Genomic DNA, 25,366 nt, shown 5'->3' with positions numbered 1-25,366 from the left:
AGGTCTGCTGAAAACCAGTCCTCTAAGTGCAAGCAAACAATTGTGATTTCAGTATGTAAATACCAAATATAGATACCAATTACTCAAAAATTTTACTAATTTGGTACAGAAAAAAAGCTAAAATAGAAGTCACTTGCTGGATTTTGCTATTTTGAATTTACATTACAGATAAGAGAATAAAATGCTATAATCTAAAACAATTATAATCACCTAGGACTCCAGCAAAAGGTATGTCACAAAACGGTATCCTACCACACAAATACAGCAACAATCTTAAATGAATGCTGCAAATTATTTCTGCAGATACAAACCACGTCTATTTTCTTGGTTTCTTTCTGAAACTGTCATCTATTAAAATCAGTATTTCCTTAAAAATCTATAGCTCTCTAACACTGTTTAGATATAAAAGTTGATAACATCAAGTATTACCAACTTGCTCAAGCACTGCTGCTGAGTAGGAACTTGTCCAGGACCCTCCAAGGCAGTTTTGTAGCTGAAATAAAATATCATGGAAGTAGACTGTCCCATCTTTCTTCTGCAGAGTCACTGGTGGATTTTAACTACTGAAGATGACGTCTTTGCGTAAGCAGTACAACTCCTTTCGGACTAAGCCACCAGAGCTCCCTTTTTGGCAAACTAGCCATGCCAACTGGCACCTTAGGGCAACAGTATCTTGGTCTCTGAAAACATAAGGTGTTAAAACCTATTCCTAACTTTTTAAATTGTTTAAAAATGCCTAAAACCTTAAGAGATTGCATACACTCAAGACTTTCAAAGCAGTTCAAATTATCCAGAAGCCTCTTTTTGTTGTCAAGTGTTATCAAGTTGAATATAACGCACCTTATGAATTAGCCAATTTGAACCCTGCCTTATGCAGTGTTATCCTCATCATCTCTGACACACTAGAGCCCACTGCTGCAGTCATCGTGTCAATCAATCATGCTGGAGGGTTTTTCCCTCCTTCACCGACCCTCCACCTCTCCAAATATGATTTCCATTTCCATGGAATAACCTCGCCTAGCTAAATGCTAAAGTATGAAAGACTTTGCTTTCCAGGGAACACTCTGGCTGTACTTTTTCCAAGACATATTTGTTTGTTCTTTTGGCAGTCCATGGGATATTCATGTATTCTTCTCCTATACCAGAACTCAAAGGCATCAATTCTTCTTCTGTCAAACTTATTCACTGACCAGTTCTCTGATGCATAGCAAGTGATTGAGAAAATCAGAGGCATCTTAGCCTTCAAACTGACATAATTGCTCGTAAGCATTCTGGAGAGATCCCTGACAGATGACTTGTCCAATGCAAAAGATCTCCTGATTTCCTAGCTGCTGGTACTAAGGTTGCTGATTGTTTAGCCAAGCAATACGAAATCACCGACAGCTTTTATGCTTTCTCCATCTATCATAATGTTGACTCTTGGTCCGGTAGTGAGAACCTTTGTTTTCTTCATTCAGTAATCCATACTGAAGGCTATACTTGTATCTTCTGCACCAGGTGCCTCAAGTCCTCTTCACTTTCAGTAAGCAAAGTTCTATTACCTGTGCAACACAGGATGTTGATGACTGAGTCTTCCTCCAATTCTTTATTGTATTATTTTTACGTATACCATCAAATCAGATCTGACTGGTACAGGAGGAGATTGTCCCCTCCTTCTCCAGCAGAGCATCTGGTGGATTTGAACAGCGTACCTCTGGGATTGCAGTGCAGCAGTCTTCCTCCAATTCTGATGCCACATTTTATCTTCACAGAGTCTGGGTTCATGACACACACCCTTCCCTATTTTAAACAACGCAGCATTCCCTTGATGCTTTCAGACAACAGCTTCTTAGTCTAGAGATAGAATGCATATGAGCACAATTAAGTATTTCGGGGTTCCCATGACTTTTGCATAGTCTTGTGGAAGCCTCCAATATAAAAGAATAGCTTAAGACACCATGTTTTCTTTTAATATCCTACCAATATCATCCAAGTAATACCGACTCTGAATAACTTTCCGGCCAGCAGGTGTGGCATCCACTTCCTAAACAGTATGCCTCTAGAAACTCTACGAACTCTGATAAATGTTGAAAGCTGTAGAGGGGCTTCTGGCCTTTTTTTCACAGGGTCACTATGAGTCGTGCTCGACTCTAAGGCAATCAACAACAACAACATACGAATGAAGCTCTGGTGGCCTAGGGGTAAAAAGCTGCGAGGCTGATCCAAAGACAAGCGGTTTGAATCCACCTGCTGCTCTGCAAGATAAAGATCGGCAATCTCCTCAACGCGATTCAGTGACTGAAAATCCACTGAAGGGTCAACTATGAGTCAGCTCTCACTCGACAATACATAACAACAACATTAACAAAGACAGTATTAACATCAAGTCCTCTCCTTTCTTTCGATTCCCCTTCATGCAACTGTATGGCTCAGATGACAATCAAAAGTGATGACCTCGAGAATGTGAAGATAAACTGACATTCCTTAACTCCCAGGTCCTAAACCGGGGCCAAAACCCACCAAAAGATCCTTTCAACGATAATGCGAAGATGCGAAAACTTCCAGTCTAAGAAGCTTGTTCCGCAACCACTGCATTATGTACAAAACACAAATCATGAGCAAATGTCCCCCGTACCCACAACCAACAGAGTCGAATTTTCCCTGGATAACTTGTCACAGCTGCAGCGATAAAGAGAAAGGAGACCTGAAGCTGTTGCAGACTTACGGGGAGGATAATCAGGAAGGGTTCAAAGTCCCGGTGACCAACTCCGGTCGTCCCCAGTTCGAACTCTCCCAATGCTTTTCCTCAAACAGACACGCAAAGTCCCCAAACCATTACCTCCTCTCCAAGCTCCCCTCGCAAGGCAGTGCCAAGGCTCCAATGCCGCCGCAGCCCGGAGAAGCGGGGATGGGCTCTCCGTCCCGGCGCCAGGCCCGCGGAAGGGCGCGCGACTTCCGGAAACCGGTCTTCCGGTAGTGAGGGGCCTCCGGAAAGCCGGAGACACAGAACCCGCCTGCTCTTCGTCAGGGTCGGGAGATACTGGTTGTGAGAAAGGGGGCAAAATAAAATAAACACAGCCTCCAAATAATGGAGAGTCGGAAACGTCGGCTACCCGGCCATGGGTATTGTCGACTAAAAATGAAGACAAAAGTCAGGAGACAGCCCTATTCCTCTGTTGAACCAGGCAGCTTCCGTCTGCGGAATTATACGTCAGAGCTCAGGCACCGCCCCCCTTGAGACTGGAGGGCGTGAATAGTTGCGCGTCTTCTCTGTGAAAGCCTCTGTGCTGCTGTCATTTCATTCCCTATTGAAAATGAAACTAAGAGAGTTCCCTTCCCCTTATAACATCATTTCTTGTAATAAACCGTTACTGCTGGTTTTGTATGCTGTTGAGGAGAAATCGACTCATAACTGACTCTCCGGCAGGTTTTCAGAGGCAGTAAAACCACAGAGAGATTGCCCATCCTTGTGTCGCAGAGAAGCTGATGGATTTGAACCGATTATCTTTGGGATTGCTGCGCAATTTCTTAGCACTAGGTCATTAGAGCTCACCAATTTAGGTGCGCAAAATGTATTCATCGCAACTACAGGCAGCCATTCATTGGGGCTCCGCTCCACAAAGCTGGTGGTGAATGAGCGCGACCAGGGGCTATTCCATTTCCGTTGTCTGGGATACCTCTCCTGCCTTCGCTTGCTGTTGTATGGCAAATATACGATTGTGTTTTCAAAGGCTCAAGCAAAACTTGTTCACGGACATACTTCTAACCATCCTTTTCGTTCTTTAAAGTCTTCTCCTGTGTGATTTAACTGCCTCTGCAAACCCACTGAAAGGTCAGCTTTGGAGCGTTAGTGGTAGGGAGCTGTGCTGTCAACCCGAGGAAAGCGGTTTGAATGCACCAGCTACCCGGAGGGAGAAAGATGGGGATTCCTTGTATTTGTTGAGTACCATCGATTTGGCACGGACTCATAGCTGTAGGTTTTCCGATTCGAACCGCATACCTTCGTATTGACAGTGCAATACTTTACCACTAAGCCATCAGTCCCACGGGATACCTTTTTCTGGCCCCAACTGAGACTCTTGGTGGAGAGGTAGCATGGGGACCTGGATCCACAATCTGGGTACCAGCAGTCAGAAGATAAGGAGACTTAATTGTTTGAACAAGTCCGCTGTCAGGGATCTCACCAAAATATAGCGATGTTAGTTTGAAGACAAAGGTGCGCGCCTGATTCAGGCCATGGTATTTTCAGTTGTTTGCTATGCATCTGAGAGCTGGACAGTGAATAAGGATGACAGAATAATAATTGTTGCCTTTGAGTTATGGCATTTGAGAAGAGTATTGAATATTCCAAAACTGCCAAAAGAACAAACAGGTATATCTTGGAAAAGGTGCAGCCAGAGTGCTCCTTGGACCAAGTATGACAAAGCTTCATCTCATACTTTGGACATGTTGCTGGGAGAAGTTATTCCTTGCAAAAGCATATAATATTTTTGGGTGAAGGGTGAAGGTTCAGCTAATGAGAGGAAGATACCCCCCCCCAATGAAGATGGATTGATGCAATGACTGCTGCAATGGGCTCAAGGGTATCAGAGACAGTGAGTGAGAATGGCACAGGATAGGACTGGATTCCTTTGTTCATAGGGTTACTATGTGTTGTCCTCTACTTGACAGCACCTAACAAGAATAACAAGTCATCAGTCATCTTATCTGGATCAACAATCAACAACCTTCATACCAAAAGTCAGGAAAGCACGAAACGGAAGCACTGGGCAAATCAGCTGTCAGGCATCTCTCAAAAACACTGAACAGCAATGAAGTCGGTATGAAAACTAAGGTGCACTGATTCAGGCCATGTTCTTTTCAGTCATTTGCTACTGAGAGCTGGACAATGCATAAAGATGACAGTAGAATAATTGTTGCCTTTGAGTTATAGTTTTGGAGAAGAGTACTGGATAGCCCATAAACTGCAAAAAGAACAAACATATGTCTTTGGAAAAGTGCAGCCAGAGGTCTCCTTGGAGGCAAAAATGGCAAAACTTTGTGTCCCATATTTTGAGCATATTGCTAGGAGAGCCTGTTCGTTGGAAAGGGACATCCTGCTTAGAAAGGTTGAGGGTCAACATGTGAAAGAAAGACCCCCTCCCCAAAAAGATGGGTTGACACAGTGACTGCAGCAATGGTCTCAAGTGTATTAGAGATGATGAGGATGGCACAAGATAGTACAAGGGTCAGGTCTTTTGTTCTAGGGTCACTATGAGTCATACACGACTTTGTGGCACCTAACAACAAGCCACCAGAGCCCCCCTTATGATTTAGTGACTCTGAAAACCTACTGGAGGTTCACCAATGGGCCAGTTCCAACTTGATGGTACTTAACAACAGCCAGCATTGATGATGTATATATTACTCTGATGAAAATTGTTGTAATGGTTAGTTAAACATCATGAAATTAAAATCAATTCCTATCCCCTTGACGTAAAATAAATAAAGCATTAAGAAATGTAAGCTTTTAATTTCAAAACAGCATTTATTTTGTTTTTTTGACAAAACCAAGGGATAATAAAACCTTATAACAAAATTCTTGATAGAACTTAAAAAGAAGCTGGCATAATTACCCAACTATACTGGAATCAATGAAATACAAGCAAAAAATGATTAAAAATCAAGAGAATGAAACATTTTTTATAACATGCCAGACTATTTTTGAGACAGCAGCAAGAGCTTCTGTGCACGTTGGTTTGATGTACCGTTCAGGCAGCAAGAATCCATATCTGCCTCTATCTCGAAGTTCAATTGTAAATGAGTATTTGATTCCCAAATCATAAATCCAGTCATCTGAACCTCCAGGAGCTAGGTCTAAAGAAAGAAATATTTTTTCTAAAAAGCAAATATTTCAAATTTGCTATCATAATTGTAATTTTATCTTCCCCCCCTTTCCCACCAAAAAAGAAATTTTACTTTTCTCTGATTTTTATGTAACCTACAAGGAGACAATATCGCATTGGAAAAGTCTTCTGGTCAGGGCCTTTCCAAAGTTTTGAAGAGCTATGATGTCAGTTTAAAGACTAAGGTGCACCTGATTCAAGTCATAGTCTTTTCAGTCATCTCCTATGCATCTGAGAACTGGACAGCGAATAATGATAAGAGAAGAATTAATGCCTTTGAGTTGTGTGTTGGAGAAAAGTCCTGAATGTCTCATGGACTGCCAAACAGATGTCTTGGAGAAAGTACAAGCAGATGGACCATTGGAGGTAAAGAAGGCAAAGCTCCATCTCACATACTTTGGGTATGTTGCTAGGAGAGGTTGTTCCTGGAAGGTTGGCAAATGAAAGTAAGACGCTCAAGAAGATGGATTGATATGTTGTCTGTGGCAATGGTCTCAAGTGTGTTGGGGATAATAAGGCCAGCACAGTATTTGGCAGGGTTCAGATTTGGTCACAGGGTTACTATGCATCAGACTCAACTCAGCAGCACTTAACAACAAAAGGGAGTCTAAACAAGATAGATTGACACAATGACTTTTAATTTTGGGCCTGGGCATATCAGAGATGACAAGGATGGCACAGGATAGTGCAGTGTTCACATCAGTTATTCATAGGCTTGCTATGCCTTGCTAACCAAAAGTTCTGAATTCACCAACAGAATGGAATCCATGAAAATGGGTTTTTAACAACCAGATGTAGAAAATGGAGATTGAATGGGTAAAGCTTCAGGAAGAAAGCAAAACTCACTCATAACTCTACCAAACCAAACACTTCGTGGTGGGGTCAATTCAAACTCTATACCTATATACAGGGGACAAATGTCTAATAGGGTTTCCAACAAGGCTGAACTCGTTACTGGAGCACACTGCCATGTCTTTCCCCCACAGAACCATTAATGGGTACCAATCACCAATCTTTCAGTTAGCAACCTAGTGCCTAATCACTGTGCCTCCAGGGCTCATTAAAACCCTGCCAAGGAGTGATTAAGAAGAAGGGAAAAGTGCATGGTTCATTGGAGTTAATTTCATGCAGGGTGGGCCCTTGTGTTACACAGTGGAATTCCTTCCTGGTGGCTTTGATGTTGTTTTGGTTCTGGCTGTCTGTAATCTTGAAAAGAAGCAAATCCCAGTGCTTTCTTCCACTGCCCTGTTGGTTGAATTCCATTTCTGTCAATCGCTAACTGTAAACTGTTGGGGTCTCTGAGGGACCTGTTGTTGTTGTTGTTGTTAGGTGCTGTTGAGTCGAGTATGACCCGTAGTAACCCTATGAATAACAGATCTGAATCTCGTCCTATTCTGTGCTATCCTAACACTTCCTAAAACATTAGAGCCCATTGCAGCAGTCATCATGTTAATACACTTGTTAAAGGGTCTTCCTCTCCTTCACCAACCCTCTACCTTTCTGAGCATCATGTCACTCTCCAAGGAATATTACTCCTAGCAACAAGCTTAAAGTATATGAGGCGAAGCCTCATCATCCTTGCCTCCAAAAAGCACTCCGGTTACATCCTTTTGAAGACGTTATTTGTTTGTTCTTTTGGCTACCCATGGGATGTACAGCGCTCTTCTCCAACACCACAGCTGAATTCTTCTTCTGTCATCCTTCTTTATTGTCCAGCTCTTGGATGCATAGCAAGTGATCAGAAAGACCATGGCCAGAATCACATGCACCTTAGTCCTCAAACTGACATCATTACTCCTCAAAAATTTGGAGAGGTCCCAACAGTAGACTTTTCCAGTGGATTATGTCTCCTGATTTCCTGACTGCTGCTACCAAGGGTGTTAATTATGGATCCAGTTAAAATGAAGCTGTTGACAGTTTAAACAACATAGTTTAAACATCCTCTAAGGACTGATAATCAGATCAAAGTTTTATGTGTCTATTTTAACACACTATGCTCACAGTCATATACTGACTCATTCCACCTCAAACGCACAGAAATCCAACCTTGGAACAGCACTTGAAGTTTACCATTTCATTTCCACACCCTAAAACCATGTGTTATTTTGTTAGGTACACGTGTTAGATTAGCAAATAGCCAGTGGACTTTGAACAACTATATTTTATCTTTCTGACTTAAAAGCTTATCATTTTCCACCTAATCCAAGAAACTTGTAAATCTTGTAATATTTCACAAGAAACATATTCTGAACTTGGCTTGAATTCAACCTACAATATGTGTAAAGCTGTTTAAGAAATGCATCGGCAAAGAGTTTAATGCATAGCTTGAAATGATTATTCCAAGACTAAATTAGCAATGCTAATTTTTGCACTGCTAGTTACATATGGTTACATTAATATTCTCTTTACAGAAATCCAGTTAAAATCATTATTTAATGAAAGGATTTAACATTGCATACTATTGAGTATCTTTTACTGCAGATTATTTTGTAGAAATATAGAAAGCATGTAAGTAACCATGTAAATTATCTTGTTACATTCTCACTAAGCCGAGGGATCTTATTATTGTTTCTTGTGGCCTCGGTGGTAGAAAGTTGCACTGTAAAGAGTCAGCTATGGTTCAGTCTCAACTTGATGGTACAACATACAGTATACATAATATTGTTATTGTTGCATGCTACAGGCTATGCCACCTTAACTGGTATTTTCCAAACCCACTTCTCTTCAGACTCATTCTAGTAAAGCCAAGAATAGTTGTATTTTTTCTTTATTTTTTTACTTTTATATTGGTTTGCTCACAAAGTTTGTATATATTGTGTTTCACACTATTCCTCATTCCTATCATGTTTTATACAATTATTCCTATACATTATTATGGTTTTAATTATACACTACTTCCAAAAATAGTTCTATGTTGACCACTTCTTTTTTGTATAGTTACTCTGTATTCCTTCCATCTGATTTTTCTCTCTCCAATTTTTTTCATTAGCTTATATATAATTATTCCTATACATTGTTTTATACTATCTTTCACATACATTGTTATTTTATGTAATTAATTACTATTGATCTATGCCTATTATTACTCCATCTGCTTTTGATGCTTCCTTCATTATTTAAGACTTTGTCCATAGAATCCTTAACATTATAACTCAATGCATGAATTTTTTTTTCCTTCAGTTTTTTTTGAGCTTGAGAAAAACTAAGGGTATTCTTAACATTTGCTGTTTTAACTACAGGCACTTGCACATTTTGTTATAATCTTTTGTCTTCTCCAGCTTCTATTCAACTTTCTGACTTCATAATTTTTCCTTTCACTTAGCTTTAGCTAGATTATATTTTGTATGTTATTGTTATGTGCCATCAAGTCAAGAACAACTCATAATGACTCGATGAACAACAGATCTGAACCCTCTCCTATTCTGTGCCATTCTCTTCAACTCTAATATGATCTAACTCATTGCTACCATCACTGTGTCATTCTATCTCATCGAGGATTTTCCTGTTTCTATCTAACATGATGTTGCTTATTGGCCCAGTAGTGAAGATATTTGTGTTCTTAATATTGAGATATAATCCATGTTGAAGGTTGTAGTCTTTGATCTTCTGCAGCAAAACTTTCAGGTCCTCATCCATTTCAGCGAGAGAGATTGTGTCATCTACATAATGCAAGGTCTTTCTCCTACCCTAATGCCACATTTTTTCTTTAGAGACTCTAGCCTCTCAAATGATTTGCTCAGCATACAGACTGAACAGATATGGAGAAAAGATAGATTTCTGACATTCTTTTTTAAATTTCTGAACCATGCAGTGTCCTCTTGTGCTCTATTGTTGCTGTTATTAATGCTATTGTGTGCCATCAAGTCAAAACTGATCCATAGCTGGCCCTCCAGTGGGTTTTCAGGGGCAGTTAATCTCATGGGAGGAGATTTCCCATCCTCCTTCTGAAGAGCAGCTGGTGGTTTGGAATCTTATGCCTTTGGAATTGCAGTAGCAGCTTCTTACCATGAGGCAATCAGAGCTCTGTTGCTTTATAATGTTGTAGTTGGTAGGTGCTGTTGAGTGGAGTACAGCCCCTAAGTGCTATGACTCAGAGCAACCCTATAAACAGTTGTCTTGATCCCTGCCCAATGCTGTACCATCCTCATCACATCTGACACACTAGAGTCAACTGCTGAAGTCACTGTGTCAATCCATCTCATTGGGGATCTTCCTCTCCCTCTCTGACCTTCCTGTTTCCAAGCATGATGTCCCTTTTCAAGGAATAGCCTCATGCCAGAGTGTGAAAGACAAAGTTTTGCCATCTTTGCCAGCAAGACACACTCAGGCTGCATTTTTTCCAAGATATATCTGTTTGGTTTTTCAGCAGTCCAGCACCACAATTCAAAAACACCCATTATTCTTCTGTCATCCCTATTCATTGTCCAGCTCTCCAATGCGTTTTGTTCTTGGTGAGTTCGGTAGAGCTGACCCTCTGATGGGTTTTCAGAGGGAGTTAATCACACGAGAGGAGATTGCCCATTCTTTACCTGTGAAGCAGCTGGTGGTCTCTTCGGGATCGCAGCACCGCTTCTTGCCACTAGGCCACCAGAGTCCCTATGCTCCGATGCATAGCAGGTGATTTAGAAGATCATGGCCTGAATCAGGGATACCTTGGTCTTCAAGCTGATATCATTGTTCCACAATAATTTTAATTTGTAGAGGTCGAAATTGGGACTTTCCTCAAGGCAATATGACTTATTTTCTTGATTATTGGTATCAAGGTTGTTGATTGTGGACAAAAGCAAGATGAAATGACAACTTCAAACTTCTCTCCATCTACCATGATGTTGCCTATTGATTCAGTGGTGAGAATTTTTGAAGAGAGTCAGCTATGTGTTAAGGAGTTGTGCTGCCAACCCTAAGGCACTTCATTCAAATACACTAGCTGTTTCATGGAAGAAAAATGGATTCTCTGCTTCTGTGTGATTTATACTGCCTCTGAAAATCCACTGGAGGGGCAGCTATGGGTCAGTTCTGACTCCACGGTACCTAACAACAAATAATAACATTATATGAAATTAGATGGGGCTTGGTCTGCCAGTCATAGTTTGTTAACTCCAGATTAACTGGTTATTTTCCGTTTCTCTATTTTCTTTTCCTTCTTGAGCTCCCCAAAGGCAGAATCTTGGTCTGCCAACCTGCTGTGGGTCCATAGTTGTTAGTTGCTGCTGAGTCAATTTTGATTCATAGTGACACCACGTGTGCGGAGCAGAACTACTCCCTAGAGTTCTTAAAGTCGGGATATTCGGAAAGCATGTTACCGGATCTGTCTTCCAGTATGCACCTGCGTGCATGTTAATGGCTAATCTTATTTCTTGTAGTGGAGTGCTTAACTATTTGTATCACCTAGGGACTCTTCTAAGAAATATCTCCCACCAGAAAGTAGTTTAAAATATTTGTTGAGTTTTTCACATGCCTAATCCTTGTTAATGTGACACACAGAGCAAATAGTAAAATAGAGTCCCCTAGACACAGGCTTTCACTAAAAAGCATCTCATGTAAATAGAACACCCTAGATTTGCTTGCAGGAACTTTCACGGTAGACTTGGACGTCTCACACATTAGATAGATAGTTAGATAGATAGATAGATAGATAGATAGACAGATAGATAGATAATAGATAGATAGATAGATTTTATTTATACTAGTTTACTTACAAAGTTCATATACAATGATTTTCACACTAGATCTTTCCCATTCATGTAAAGAAAGTTTTGGGGTATATGTTCGTTTGTGTTTGGTTTGTGTTATTGGTCTTTCCCTCCACAAGCGGATCTCAGCTGGCTGGACTTTGGCTTGCCCATTTTAGCCAACAAGGAACCAACAGTGGAGGAAATTCTTGATTTATCATAGTCAACAGCATTCGTTGAGTGTGTCTTTGAAATTCTGAAGGGCCTGAGGGCCACTTAACATCAACATTCTATGAGTGGTACAGCAGCTTGTCTATTTGCTATACTGAATAAGTTAGAGTTGCTCTGATGCTGATCACTGTGCCATTGTTGTTGTTGTTATGTGCCATCGAGTGCCTGTGACTCATAGCGACCCTATGTACAACAGCCCTAAACTCTGCTCTGTCCTGTGCCAATCGCACTGTCTCTGACACTCCCATCCTAATTATCCCAGTCACTGAATCAATCCACCTCATAGAGGGCCTTCCTCTCCTGCACTGTCACTCCACCCTCCCAAGCATGATGTCCCTCTCTAAGGACTGGTCTCTCCTCACAACATGTCCAAAGTATGTTAGACGGAGCCTCAGAATCCTTGCCTCCAAGGACCACCCGATTTAACCCTTTCCAGGACAAATCTGTTTGTTTTCCTAGCAGTCCATGGTATTCTCAATACTCTTCTCCAGCACCACAGCTCAAAGGCATCAATTCTCCTTCAAATACCATAATGTTTACCCACCATGGATAGTGTTTGGAGGTGCTTCCATATTGATTCAGTTTTGGAAGTAGGAGTCACATCCACTTCCTAAACCAGATGCCTCTGCAAACTCCATAAACTCTATAAATATACCACTAAGTGAGAAAAGTGTTGTTACATTTTAGAGGAACATTCTTCTACTTTGTACATCACTCTTTGCCAATTTGTACTGAGGTAATCTGAGTTTGCTGTGACGCTGAATCTTGTGCCATTGGGGTGTGAAATGTCATAATGGTTTCACAATGTGGACAGTGTTTGGATGAGCTCCCCATTGTGAAACAGATTTGGAAGCAGGAGTGGAATCCACTTCCTAAACCACATGCCTATGAAAACTCTATGAACTTGGAGAAACGATGATAGCTATAGAAAGGCATTAGGTCTTTTGTTCATGGAATTGCTATGAGTTGTGCTCAACTCAATGGCAGTCAACAACAACAACACTCATCAAATTGTGCAATCCTGTGATTACCACCCCCCCCACTACTTTGTTCCCTGCTCACCCTCCAATACATTCTCATACACATTTTACTAGTTATCTATTTCTACAATAGTGTTCTTATACGGTATTATTCCTTAGTTAGTTCACTCAGTGTAATGGTCTCCTGTCGCTCCCAAGCTGGTTAGTAATTTACAAAATCATTGCTCCTGTGTGCTGTGTAGTATTCCATCATCACACATTCCTTTGACTCTTTGTGCCTCTTCTCCTTCAATCAGCATGAATGATAGTAATTTCTTGATCGCTGTTCTTGGTTGTTTTTGTTGTTATATGTCATCAAGTTGGAAATGACTCATAGCTGACCCTCCATCAGGTTTTTAGAGGTTTTAAAATGTATTAGAGGAGATTGCTTATCTCACACCTTCAAATCAGTGGGTGAATTTGAACCACACACTTTGGGCACATGGCCAGAAGGGACTAGTCCTTGAAGAAGGACATCATGCTCGGAAGAGAGAAGGGACAGTGCAAGAAAGGAAGATTCCGGATGAGATAGATTGATACAGTAAGTGGCGCAATGGGATTAGGTGTGTCAGAGTCAGTGAGACTGGCCTAGGATAGAGCAGGGTTCAGTGCTATTGTACATAGGGTCACTGTGAGTTGCAGGCAATTTGATGGCACATAACAACAACAGCAACCTTTGAGTTAGCAGCACAACTCCTTATGTAGTAGCCCACAAGAGTTCCCCCTACTCTACAGAAGAAAGCAATTGCTTAAATATAATTGTAACTTTTTTTGTAAGTTCATTTACTAATATAGATGTGTTCAGAATTCCCCTAAGCTATTATACTTCTGTTTCAAATTATTAACAACCAGTCATTTTATATGTGACCCTGCTGAAAAGTCAATTTAGAAAACTTAAATGTATACAGAGAAGCTGATCATGTAGATTTCATTAGTACCTCACAGTTCTCCAAGATCTTAAGAAACAGTACTTACATAAAGTTTCTGCACCACGGCCAAAAGTGTACTTTGTGTTTTTGTTAGTATTCTCAATAGCACGAACAGCTTCACTGGCCACTAGAGACTGGAAGCAACAGGACATGACATTTCTTTTAGTATATAGCTATGAAACAGGGAAGAAGACATTTCTACAATAAATTATATATTAACTGACTCAAACAATCTCTAGGTACTAATTGAATCAAACAATCTACAGAAAAATCTATGTTTAGTCAAGTGGTAAATTAACAAAATTAACCAAAAACAACTCATCTTGCTTCATAGATCATCATGGGGTGGCTTTAAATACAAATTCCTTCAATGTATTAAATATTTAATCTGTAAGGGAAAAAAGCTCATGTTTTTGTTATGACAATCAAAGTATAGCTATACTTCAAAAGTGAACAATTAAGAGATGTTTTGATCCTAAACATTATTGTTATGTGCTGTGGAATCAGAATTGACCCTCACAGCTCACCGTTCACTGGATTTTTAGAGATTGTAAATTACACAGGAAGAGATTGTCCATATTTTTCCTGCAGAGCTGCTGGTGGATTTGAACCATGTGCCTTTGGGTTGGTAGCAACACTTGCTCTCCACTAGGCCACAAAAGCTCCAGAAAACATACAGTTTGAAATATCTGATGGAAGATAACTAATGGTAGATGAAAGTAAAATTGCTTTAGGGTGACTTGGCATTGACTCTCACTCGGGTGGCTGTTGTCGTTGTCAGCTGCTTTCCAGCTGACTACTCATATTAGCCTTAGGAACATTTGGAACTCTCATCCTAATCTGCAGCATCCTTACAATTTCCCCCACGCTCAAGCCCCTCGTTGTAGTCAGTGTGTCAGTCAATCGCCTTGACAGTCTTCCGTTTGCTGACCCTCTACTTTTCTAAACAGGATTTCTTTTTTCAAGGACGTTTCCCTCATGACAACAGGGCCAAAGTGTGTGAGAAGATGTTTCACCCTCCTTGCCTCTAGGTAACACCTGACTGCACATTCTCCAAGACAGATTCGCTTTTCTGTTTCGGCAGTCCATTCAATAGTTTTCGCCAACACTACAATTCAGAGGCTTCACTTTGGTCTTCTTTACTCGTCATTCACCTTTCACATATGCCAGAGAAGAAATTTAAAATACTATGGCTTGGGTAAAGCACATCGTAGTCTTTAAACTGACATCTTGGCCCTTCAGCACTTTATAGCGGTGAGTCAGGTGCTAAAGTTGAACGAGCTGATGGCTATGAACCACTAGTTACAGAATCTGTTTAAAATTCAGACTTTTAATAATGACAAATGAAAAGAAATTTGTGAAATAAAAGAGCTTCATGAAAAAAGATTTTTCCAATGTAACGTAATTTATTTCTTGATTGGTACTGTTAAGGATGTTGGTTGTACATACAAGTGACACAAAATAAGTGACATGAAATAATTGACAATTTCAACTTTTTCTCCATCTGTCAAGATGTTGTCTATTGATCCAGAGGTAAGAATTTAGAGCTGAGTATCCCAGGTACTGCCAAAGGAATAAACATATGTCTTAGAGAAGGTGCACCTAGAGGGTTCCTTGGAGGCAAAGATGATGAAACTCTGTCTCACATACTTTGGGCATGTTGTTAGAAGAAATTATTACTTGGAGAGGAATATCATGCTTGGATGGGTGGAGGGATAGAAAAGAAAAGGAATATCCTCAACCAGATAACTTGACACAGTGACTGCAGCAATGGGTTTGAGTGTGTCAGAGACTATGAGGCTGTCACAGGAGAGGACCGGGTTCATATCTGTTGTTCATAGGATTGTTATGAGTTGTTCTCGATTTGATGGCGTCTAACAACAACAACCTAAACTAAAGGCTGTAGTCTATGATCTTCTGCAATATGGTACTTTGAGTCTTCTGTCTTTGAGAAAATTTGTTTCATATGCATAACATAAATTGTTGATGAGCCTTCCTTCAATCCCAATGCCACATTCTTGTTCATGTAGTCCAGATTCTCAAATGATTTGCTCAGCTAACATATCAGCTCTGTATAGAGAAAAACTATAACCCTGATGTACACCTTTCCTAACGTTAAACCATGTAATATATACCTTTGTTCTGTTTGAAAAAGTGCTTCTTGGTCTATGTACAGGTTTTACATGAACACAATTAGTGTTCTGGACTTCTCATTCTTCTCAATGTTAACCACATTTTATTACAATCCAGATTTGAATGCCTTTGCCTAAGCAACAAAACACAAGTAACTATCTTTCTGGTATTTTATTCTTTCAGCCAAGATCCATTTAACATTAGCAATGATATAGTCCTCATTCCACAGCTTTTTCTAAATGCACCTTAAAATTTAAGCAGGTTTTAGAAGAGCCCTTACTCACAGCAATCTTACAAAATAGAAGAGACATTTCTCAGAGCAACTCTATATGTTAGAGTAAAATTGTGTAGAGTTGCAGTAGAGTATTTTAGGCTGTAATCTTTGAGGGAGGACTTGAAGTGTTTACTGCAGAAGATCAAGGTCTTCAATATGGAATCTCTCCACGCTTCAATGATTTAGATCCTCCCAGAAGAGCTGTGGGTGAGCATTAACATTACTGGTAAGCATATCCATTTTCTCCTGGACACAAGAGCCTACTATTTGGTCCTAAAAGCCTTCTGAGGTCCCAACTCTTCTCACAATTTCTTAGTTGTTGGAATTGATGAAAAACCTCATAAGCAGTTCCTTACTTCACCTCTGACTTGCATGCGGACTTCCAAGTTGTAAAACAACCCAGTGATAGATGGAATTTGCTCCAGGACTTAAGAACAATAAATGACATAGTTGAACCTCTACATCTTGCGGTTCTTAACCTTTGTACTATAATAGACATAGTGCTAGTCAATAGGCCTTTTATTATAAGAACTACCTTCCCTCTGTAACTTGATTTGTGCCACTATTAGAGCCTCTACTTGGAATATTATTGCTTTTTAATTTTTGACTCATGTACTTTTAACTTGTTAGTTAAATTTGTGTCTTCTAGGCTGCAACACTTCCATGATACATCTTCAAGGATATGAACATGTATGGCTAAGAACAATTGATAACAGTGCATCTAAATTCCAAAATCAATCTCCATAATAGTCTATGTGTTTCCTATTGCCAAAGGGGCCCTTTAGAGTAGTGAGAGAAGCTCTTCACCCTGAAACCTACAGTGTCCCTTTTCAGCAGGAAGCAGCTAAGAGAATATGCCGTCCCCTTTTCCTTATGAATCAGGGTGAAGTCTCTCTCAGGGAGGAGTGATAGGGAATGGCAAAGGACACACTAACAAAGAAGATTAATCAGAACTGGCTTTGACAAGCACTGTGGCAATTGGACAATAAAAACAGACTTACAAGGTGGGGGGAAAGAATAACGAACTGGGGAGGAGGGTAGAGAAAATAGTGCAACAATGAATGGATGAAAACCCCAAATCTCTGTAAATGTTCATTAAAATTAATAATAATAAAAAAATAAAAAGAAGACCACAAAAAAAAATAAAAGAAGAATCTCTCCACTGGGCCAACTGGGAATATCATGACAAATGGAGAAAAGACAGAGCTTGTTAACAACGTCATCTTGTTCGATCCACAATCCACTCTCTTGACTCCAGCAGTCAGGAAATCAAAAGACTAATTGCTTTGGGAAAGTCTGCTGTCAGAGACCTCTCCAGAATGCTAACAAATAATGAAGTAGTTTAGAAGCTAAAGTGCGCCTGATCCAGGCCATGGTCTTTTCAATTGCTTGCTGTACATATGAGAGCTGGACAGTGACTAAGTATGACAAAATAATCAATGCCTTTGAGTTGTGCTGGAGAAGAGTACTGAATTGCCAAGAGAAAAGCAAGTCTTCTCCTGGAGAGGGTAGAACCAGGTCTTCATTGTAGGCAAGGATTATGAAACTCAGATGAGATGCATTGACCTAGTGACTGTGGCAGAGACTGTGAGATGGGCTCAGGATAGGGCAGAGTTCAGAGCTACTGTTCATAGGGTCACTGTGAGTTGTAGTCAACGCAATGGCACATAACAACAATCTTTATGGGTAGTCTCAGTGGTGATATAGTTAAAGAACTTAACTGCTAACGAAAAGATCATAATTAGTCCTCACCGGAAACTCTTCAACAGAAAGATGGGGTAATCAGCCTGAAGAAATAAAATACAAGCTGCATTGACAAATTGGTAGTAATAATTTGTCAGTCTTGCAGGTCAGACTTGACTGGAAGGCAGTGGTTTGAAGTTTGGTTCTGTTGCTTCTCCATTAGTTTTGGTTTTTTGTTTTGTTTTGCTTTGTTTTGGTTTTTTCAGAATTCACTTTAGAATTGCAATTATGATTTCTTTCTCTGTGTCTTTGAAAAGAAAGTACAACAAGGATATTTTCTTAAGGACCTGGGAATTTTGTCTTTGAAATATTATAATCTAGGAAGGTCATACCTCCACCTCTCAGTTTCTTAGAAGAATATAAGCACAATTTTAGCTAAGGAAACTTACAAAGACAGCCATTTTTTTAGTCTTGAAAATACGAATGTGATTACATCATTTTTTATAGAGTCAGATTTCATTCTCTGTCTTGCAAACTATTTTATGAATTGCCTATACTGCATAATATTTTAGTTTAATGCTTAGTCAATAATAAAAACTTTTCTTTCTCTTCTGTTTTCATGGAGGAGTTTCCTGGGTTGGGGGTGCACTGGTGGCATAGTAGGTTAAATGTTGGAATGCTAACTGGAGGTCAGTGGTTCAGATCCACCCCTATTCTGAAGGAGAGAGATTAGACAGTGTCCTCCCATTGTGAAATCCCTGTGGATTATCGTCATGGATTGGAAGCACTAACTCAATGGTCGTAGGTTTGGTTCCAAGGTTGAGAGTAGATTTTGTTTTAGGTAACTTTCCCCCAACAAATGCCAATAGGAAAAAAGAGTTAATCAGCACTCACCAGCTCCATGTCATCTTTGCTTTTGTTTCTACTGTAGGAATATGGATACAGTATCTGTTGGGAGTATGAATGCATACTTATATAAGATTTAATGTGCTTGACATTTTTTCTCAAGAAATCAGCCACTGCCCTCACTTCTGGTTCTGACTCAGGATAAGGTCCACAGTAGGTTTCCGCACAAGAAAAACTTGACGCACCTTCCCCTGTGGTGAGAAGGATCAATGGCAGCATGAGGTGATGCATACACTATTGAAATTCATTATTTCCTTGACAGTGTAGTCTCCTAAAGGCCACTGTGCAACATTCTTAGATAAACAGATTAGATAAAGATCTCTGTAGGACATATACCTGCTCTCCACTATGCTTTGTTTTTGCTTCTTTGGAAAGGAAAATTTTATATGCCCACAAAACAAACACTCCAGACATCTACCTCAAGATTTTCTTTGCTGCCTGGAGGCAGCCATCTTGGACCTTGAGACAAGTGGTCAAGAGAATATCAGAGATACTGTGAGCCTTGTCTTTAAACTTCTGGCTATTGAAGGAGAACCCCAAATTTTCTTGAAATTACTATAAATTTGACTTTCTTATATTTATAGTTTAAAAATCGTTAACTACTAAGACACACCTGAAGTCACCACCTGGGGTCATTTTTTTATTTGAAATAAATTAAAAGACAGTTTTTCTGTCTTGTTTTCCTTTCAGTGGTACCTTTACTTTGCTAAGTGGAAAATCAAATGTGACGGTGATATTCGGTGCCCTGCAATATCCTATTCATCATCAATTCAGATGGCAGTCTGCCTTCCAACGTTCTCCTTTCTGTCTTTAGTTAAAGGTGATGGGGCACCAGGAAGCTACCCAACAGATAATTCCCTCCTGGAAAAATGGATTAGCCCAGAGTCAGATTTTTTTAATTCATATTCTGCCAATTGGAAGCCTTCCTCTGATAATTTAAAATAGAAGCAAAGATGCTGATGCCAGTCTCAGTGCTCTCTTGACTGGAGGCAATTGGGGACAGTAACATCAGCAGCTGACACTCATAGAGCTCATGTTAAATCAAATCAAATCCACAGCAGGAGAGCTGATCCTGACTCACAGCCTCAGAAACTTTAAGCAACTTACAGGCAATATCCCAATGGTTCCTCACAACCACTCCGTTACACAAGTACTGCTGATGAGGAGATGCAGTGTGAGCAGTGTGGATGATATTCAGCCTAAATAAGAAGTAAAATGCCTTCTTGTTAAACATCTAATCTCTTGATTTCAATCTTGGCTTTGCCATGAAGTAACTACACGGCTGTGAGCAAACATTTTAAACCTCGCTATCCCTCAGTTTCCTTACATGTAAAATGGAATCAGAGTGCATTGAAAGGAGATTGATGGTTAATGGAGATGATGTGTATAAAGAACCTGCTATCTAGTAACTGCTCAGTAACTTTATTTCTGTTTATTATATTATAAGCAGCCTGTTCACGGTGATAAAAACAGAGTTCATTATAGAGATGGAAGAGGGAGAAAAAGGATTCCTTGAACTCCCAACAGGGTCCAGGCCCAGTTATAGTTAATTACTGAGGCCAACTGCATCCTTAAACTTGAGCTTCTCCTCTAGTCTTAAAAAAATCTATCTTTCTTAAACTTGCTCTACTTTCTTCCTATTGTTTGCAATTGAAATCTAATGATTTTCTCAAGCGTTCTTTCCCCTCAAAGTAGCATGTATAACATCCAAAGCCCAAGTATTTTTTAACTACTTGTTTTGATGTTATATTTTCCTTTGCATACTTCTTCCTCTTTTCCTAGTGCATGCAAATTCTAGAGAGTAGATTATATTGAAAATGTTGTCGGTATGTACTTTCTCCCATGGGGCACTTAGTGGACCCAAACCATGTCTCTTTGGGTTCAGAGCAAAACTACTTACCACTAAGCCACGGGGGCTTGCTATGTACTGAGAATAGAGGTGGGGAAGGATATAGAAGAGATGAAATGAGAGGCGGTGCCTTCATATGAATTCTGAAATCAGACATGTTCAATAGAAATACAATGCAAGTCATATACATATTCAGAATTTTCATGGAGCCACTTCAAAAGAAGTAAAAAACTGGTGAAATTAATTTTAATAAGATAGCATGATTGCACACTTAAGTCTATCTATATAAATCACTTGCTATGAATAAGAGAGCTGGACAATGAATGACTTAAGTCTATCTATATAAATCACTTGCTATGAATAAGAGAGTTGGACAATGAATGACTAGGGATAATAGAAAGAGAATTGATGTTGCAAGGAGGATCCAGTCCTTGGAGAGGGACATTATGCTTCGGAGGGTGGAGGGACAGTGCAGGAGAGGAAGGTCCTAGATAAGACAGATTGATTCAGTGACTGAGGTAATGGGAGTAGGTCTGTCAGAGACAGCAAGATTGGCTCAGGATAGAGCAGGGTTTAGGGCTGTTGTGCATAGGGTCACTACGAGTCGCAGGCAACTCGACAGCACATAACAACAACAACATATAAATTACTATCATTTCAAATTTGATCAATATAAAACTATTCATTATTCAATTGTTCTTTATGTTATAAACTCAAGGTCGTAGCTATCTGACTCCAGCTTATAATGACACTTCATTAGTTTTCAAGGCTGTAAATCCTAATTACAGGGAACTGCTCATCTTTCTCTAGTGGTGCTGCTGGTAGATTTGAAGTGCCAGAGACCCTCAGCCTTTTAATTAGAAGTATGACACATTATTGACTAAGCCACCAGAACTTATGTTATAGAGATTAAAATTTGGACTGCATTTCACACGTAACAGTATATCTCAGTTCATACTAACCACATTTCAAGTGCTCAATACCACATGTGGCTAGTGGCCTCCCTACTGGCCAGTTCAGCTTCCAAGATTCGTTCTACGACTGTCATTGTAGAAATTTCAAACACTTGAGTATACGGAACCCATAAGGATTAGGAAACTTGAATATGAGATTCTGGTTTGCCATTAAAGCTGTTTGTTTGGACAGCACAACCCTCTGTGTTGGCCTGGACTCAATAGTAATGAGTGTTTTAGGAGTCATTTCTCTGGACCTCTTTATTTGTTATTTCTTTTCTGTACTTTGAGTACACTTAGTGGAAAGGAGTTGTACTGCTAACTGAGAAACACACAGTTTGAATCCAGCAGCTACTCCATCGGACAAAGATGGGCAATCAAACTCCCATGCAAGTTACTGAAAACCAGCCATGAGTCGGTTCTGACTGGATGGGACCTCACAATAACAATCTGTACTTTGAGTCGCTTGAGCTACCATTTCCTTTAAAAAGTATGCATCTTTAATCTCTAATCATGGGTTCACAAACACAACGGTCTCCTAGATTGCCCCAGAGTGATGCAAAATGTTAACATAGTCAACTGCTAGTCAGAAGGTGGGAGGATGGGTATGTTCAGAGGTACCTGGAAGAAAGGCCTGGTGATCTCTTGTTGATCTCTTGTTAAAACAATGGTATCTGAGGATTTCCTGGAGCATAGTTCTACTCTGACATACATGAGGTTACTACAATTCAGATGAAGAATTTGATGCTAATATAATTTCATAGGAAAAGATGGAAACGATTTTCCAATGCATGGTGGCTGCAGAAACTTAGCAACTTTTTAGAAAATGAGCAAAATTGTCTTAGCTTAAGAACCAGAGTTTGTCACAGTGTCCTCCGCTCCCCCAATATCTACTGTCATCCCTAACATGCTTATTAATCATCTTTTTAAATTTTTTTTATTTTGTGTGCGTGTACCGTCAAATCAGATCTGACTGGTACAGGAGGATATTGCGCCTCCTTCTCCGGCAGAGCGTCTGGTGGATTCAAACCGTGTTCCTCTGGGATTGCAGTGCAGCTTCTTGCCACTAGGCCACCAGAGCTCCCCCACGTATTAATCATCTTAACATAAAAGCAACGGGTAATTTAGACATGTCACTACCCACTAGAAAATAAGATGCCTTTTAGAGCCTTGACATAAAGTTATCATCAATGCACTTGTCTGGAAGAAGAAAAGTTAATAGTTAATTTTTTCTTCTCATTGTCTTGCTAACATAGTAGTGAAGAAATGCCAGGACAGTTGGGCAAAAGGGGTTCCTTGCAGTTACTCTTTTGCTTTATGCAAGACTCTTGCTTATGATTGCTATTTCTGTGTCTTTTTGTAAAACACCCATGAGATGTACTCATACACCACCATGCCAAAGAGGGAGCTGAAATGTTTTCCTTTTACCTGCTGACTCAAGTCTGTCTTGTTTACAGAAAAGAACTATCCTGTCAGGTTTTGGTGGCCATAAAACTCACATAAGACTGTCCGGCCTCTCTGTCAGTGAGTGTTTGAGCCACCAGACTAGGTTTGTGGCACTGTTAGGTGCCATCAAGTCAGCGCTGGCTTGTAGCAGGCCGTGTACAACAGAACGGAACACTCTCTGGTCTTTTGTCATCTTACAATCTCTGCTCTGCTTCCTGGCATTGTCTGGGGACCTCTTGATAGCAACAGAGTGAATATGATCAAGAAAATTGAGCACTCAAAAGCTTGAAGATAAAATTAGAAGTTTCAAAAGGGAACTTTCATTGAGGAACCACTGCCACTCTTCATCCATTTGCAGGCAGTGGATTTTGCACAGTGAGTCAGTGTTCATTCAGTGGCAAGAACCAACCTCTAGCAAAAGGGGCTTTCCTCCACCCCCAGGGTCTCTTGATTTCAGAGAGTTTTAACTAACAGGCTTTTCTCCAAGAACATCCACTTTTCAAAGCAGACAGCATACCACACCAGTGTTTAGAAGCAAAGTTCCTGTTCAGGTCAGTCCCAATGCATGCGTTGTCCTCGTGAGAAGATCGGTTCTTTCTCCACATTCGATCCTGAATAAACAAAATACAAATAGGTAACCAAGAAAACTGTATCAGTAATTCATGCTTTCTTTCCTTCAACCTTATCCCTTTCCTGTCTCCATTCTGGCACTTTCTTCATAGAGTCCCTTTCTCAGCCCTTATTTCTATCCAGGTCTCTATCATATATTTCCTTGAACTATCCTAACTTTAACATTGTAATTTTACTTGAGCCCTGTGATTCTGGAAAAATAATAGGGGTTAAAGAAACTATCCCACATTTTTGTGTGTTCCAATGCACGCTTGGTGGTGCACAGGTGAATTGCTTGGCTACTAACAGAAAGCTTAGTGGTTCCAAACTACCAGGCATTTGTGGGGGAAAGATATGGCACCTGCTTCCATAATGATCACAGCTTTGGGAACCCTGGGGGGAAGTTGGACTAAGTGTATGTCTGTGTGTGCTAGAAAATGCCTGACGTGGCTGGCCTTAATGTTCCCCTCAGTTTAAGGATTAGGTTGACTTCTTGCTGACTGTAGTCCCTTGACCTCTCTCTCACCTGAGTCTCACAGAATCCTGACAGAAAACGTGCCATTTACCCTCAACAGTGAACCCATGAGATAGACGTTGATCCATCTATCCTCAACAAAGAACCCACGTGATGTTATTGACACAGTTACAGCCTCCCGTCCTCCTAGCATCCTAGCATCCTTCAGCATCTTTCTACTCTAGCTCCCTTCAGTATTTAGAAAACAATGCTCTGTCTCCTTCTGTAGACTATTTGTACAGAGTAAGAGTTCAGACTTAGTGTCTGTGAATAAAGTCTACCGTTGACTGTTGAACACCCTTTGGGTAAAATTTTCCAAGGTTGCTTGATCCAAATAAGGTCACAACTAAGGTTAGATAATTTTTTTTAACCTATAAAAGTAACAATTTTATGTGATGCAACCAAGCTGCTTGTTATGCATTGAATCACGTTCCCCTAGAATACATGTTGTAAATCCTGACATCATTATGTACATCACAAACCCTGGTCCTACAGTGTTCAGTAGTCAGCTGATAAACAGCAAGTCAGGGGTTCAATACTACCAGCCACCCTATGGGACAGACTGCAGTCTCCTTCAGAAAGATCACAACCCTCCAAAGTCAGAATCTACTCGATCTGGAAGGATGCTTTGAGTCAGTATCTTAAGAGATCTAAATTAAACTCAACTCAATGTGGTAGAGTCAGAACCAACTCATAGCTGACTTTCCATTTCATTTCCAAGGTTGTAAATTACACCTAAAGAGATAGTCCCTCTTTTTCTTAAGAAATCACTGGTGGATTTGAACCACCAAAGAACATGACCTTAACAGCACAACTTCCCACAGACTATGTCATCAAAGCAACTTCCTAACAGAGAGAGAGAGAGAGAGAAGATTAAGACACAAACAATGAGAAAGAAGAGATAAGAGAAGAGGCCACACCACCTGAATATTGTCAAGGAATCCAGGTTTAGAAGGAGATAAAGACCATCTCCGAACTTCAACAAAAAATGTAAGACTTCTCTTGGGGTCAGCATCCAGATATCAGAAACTGAGGAGGACCTCATTCACTTGCTGCGAAGGGTCAAGGACTGCAGCCTTCAGTGTGGACTAAGGCTCAATGTCAAGAAGACAAAGATTCTCGCCACTGGAACAATTGACAGTGTCAGGATGGATGAGGAAGAGATTGAGAGTGTTCACAGCTTCGGTTTGCTCGGCTCCACAGTCAACACTCTTGGCACCAGCAGTCAGGAAATCAAAAAGCGTATCGCGATGGGAAAGTCTGCTGTTAGGGACCTCTCTAAGG

At 40.2% G+C, this 25,366-nt stretch overlaps 1 protein-coding gene across 1 annotated transcript in view; it reads right to left on the bottom strand.

Annotated features, from left to right (window-relative positions):
- Positions 1 to 5,641: 5,641 nt before the first annotated feature.
- The window catches only part of CPB2 (carboxypeptidase B2 (plasma)), an 82,127-nt gene continuing 62,402 nt past the window's right edge, over positions 5,642 to 25,366 (bottom strand). The window contains exons 7-10 of the mRNA XM_006884606.1: positions 23,477 to 23,570; positions 18,700 to 18,902; positions 13,762 to 13,849; positions 5,642 to 5,835 (exon numbers count right to left, since the gene is read on the bottom strand). Of these exons, the coding sequence (XP_006884668.1) occupies positions 5,642 to 5,835; positions 13,762 to 13,849; positions 18,700 to 18,902; positions 23,477 to 23,570 (579 nt within the window). The remainder of the gene's footprint in view (positions 5,836 to 13,761; positions 13,850 to 18,699; positions 18,903 to 23,476; positions 23,571 to 25,366) is intronic.

This window comes from Elephantulus edwardii, unplaced genomic scaffold (assembly GCF_000299155.1).
Source record: "Elephantulus edwardii isolate Elephantulus edwardi_28Jun2011 unplaced genomic scaffold, EleEdw1.0 scaffold00036, whole genome shotgun sequence".
Classification (NCBI taxonomy): domain Eukaryota; kingdom Metazoa; phylum Chordata; class Mammalia; order Macroscelidea; family Macroscelididae; genus Elephantulus; species Elephantulus edwardii.
The sequence above is the reverse complement of the archived record's forward strand: the minus strand, read 5'-3'. Positions and strand labels throughout refer to the sequence as shown.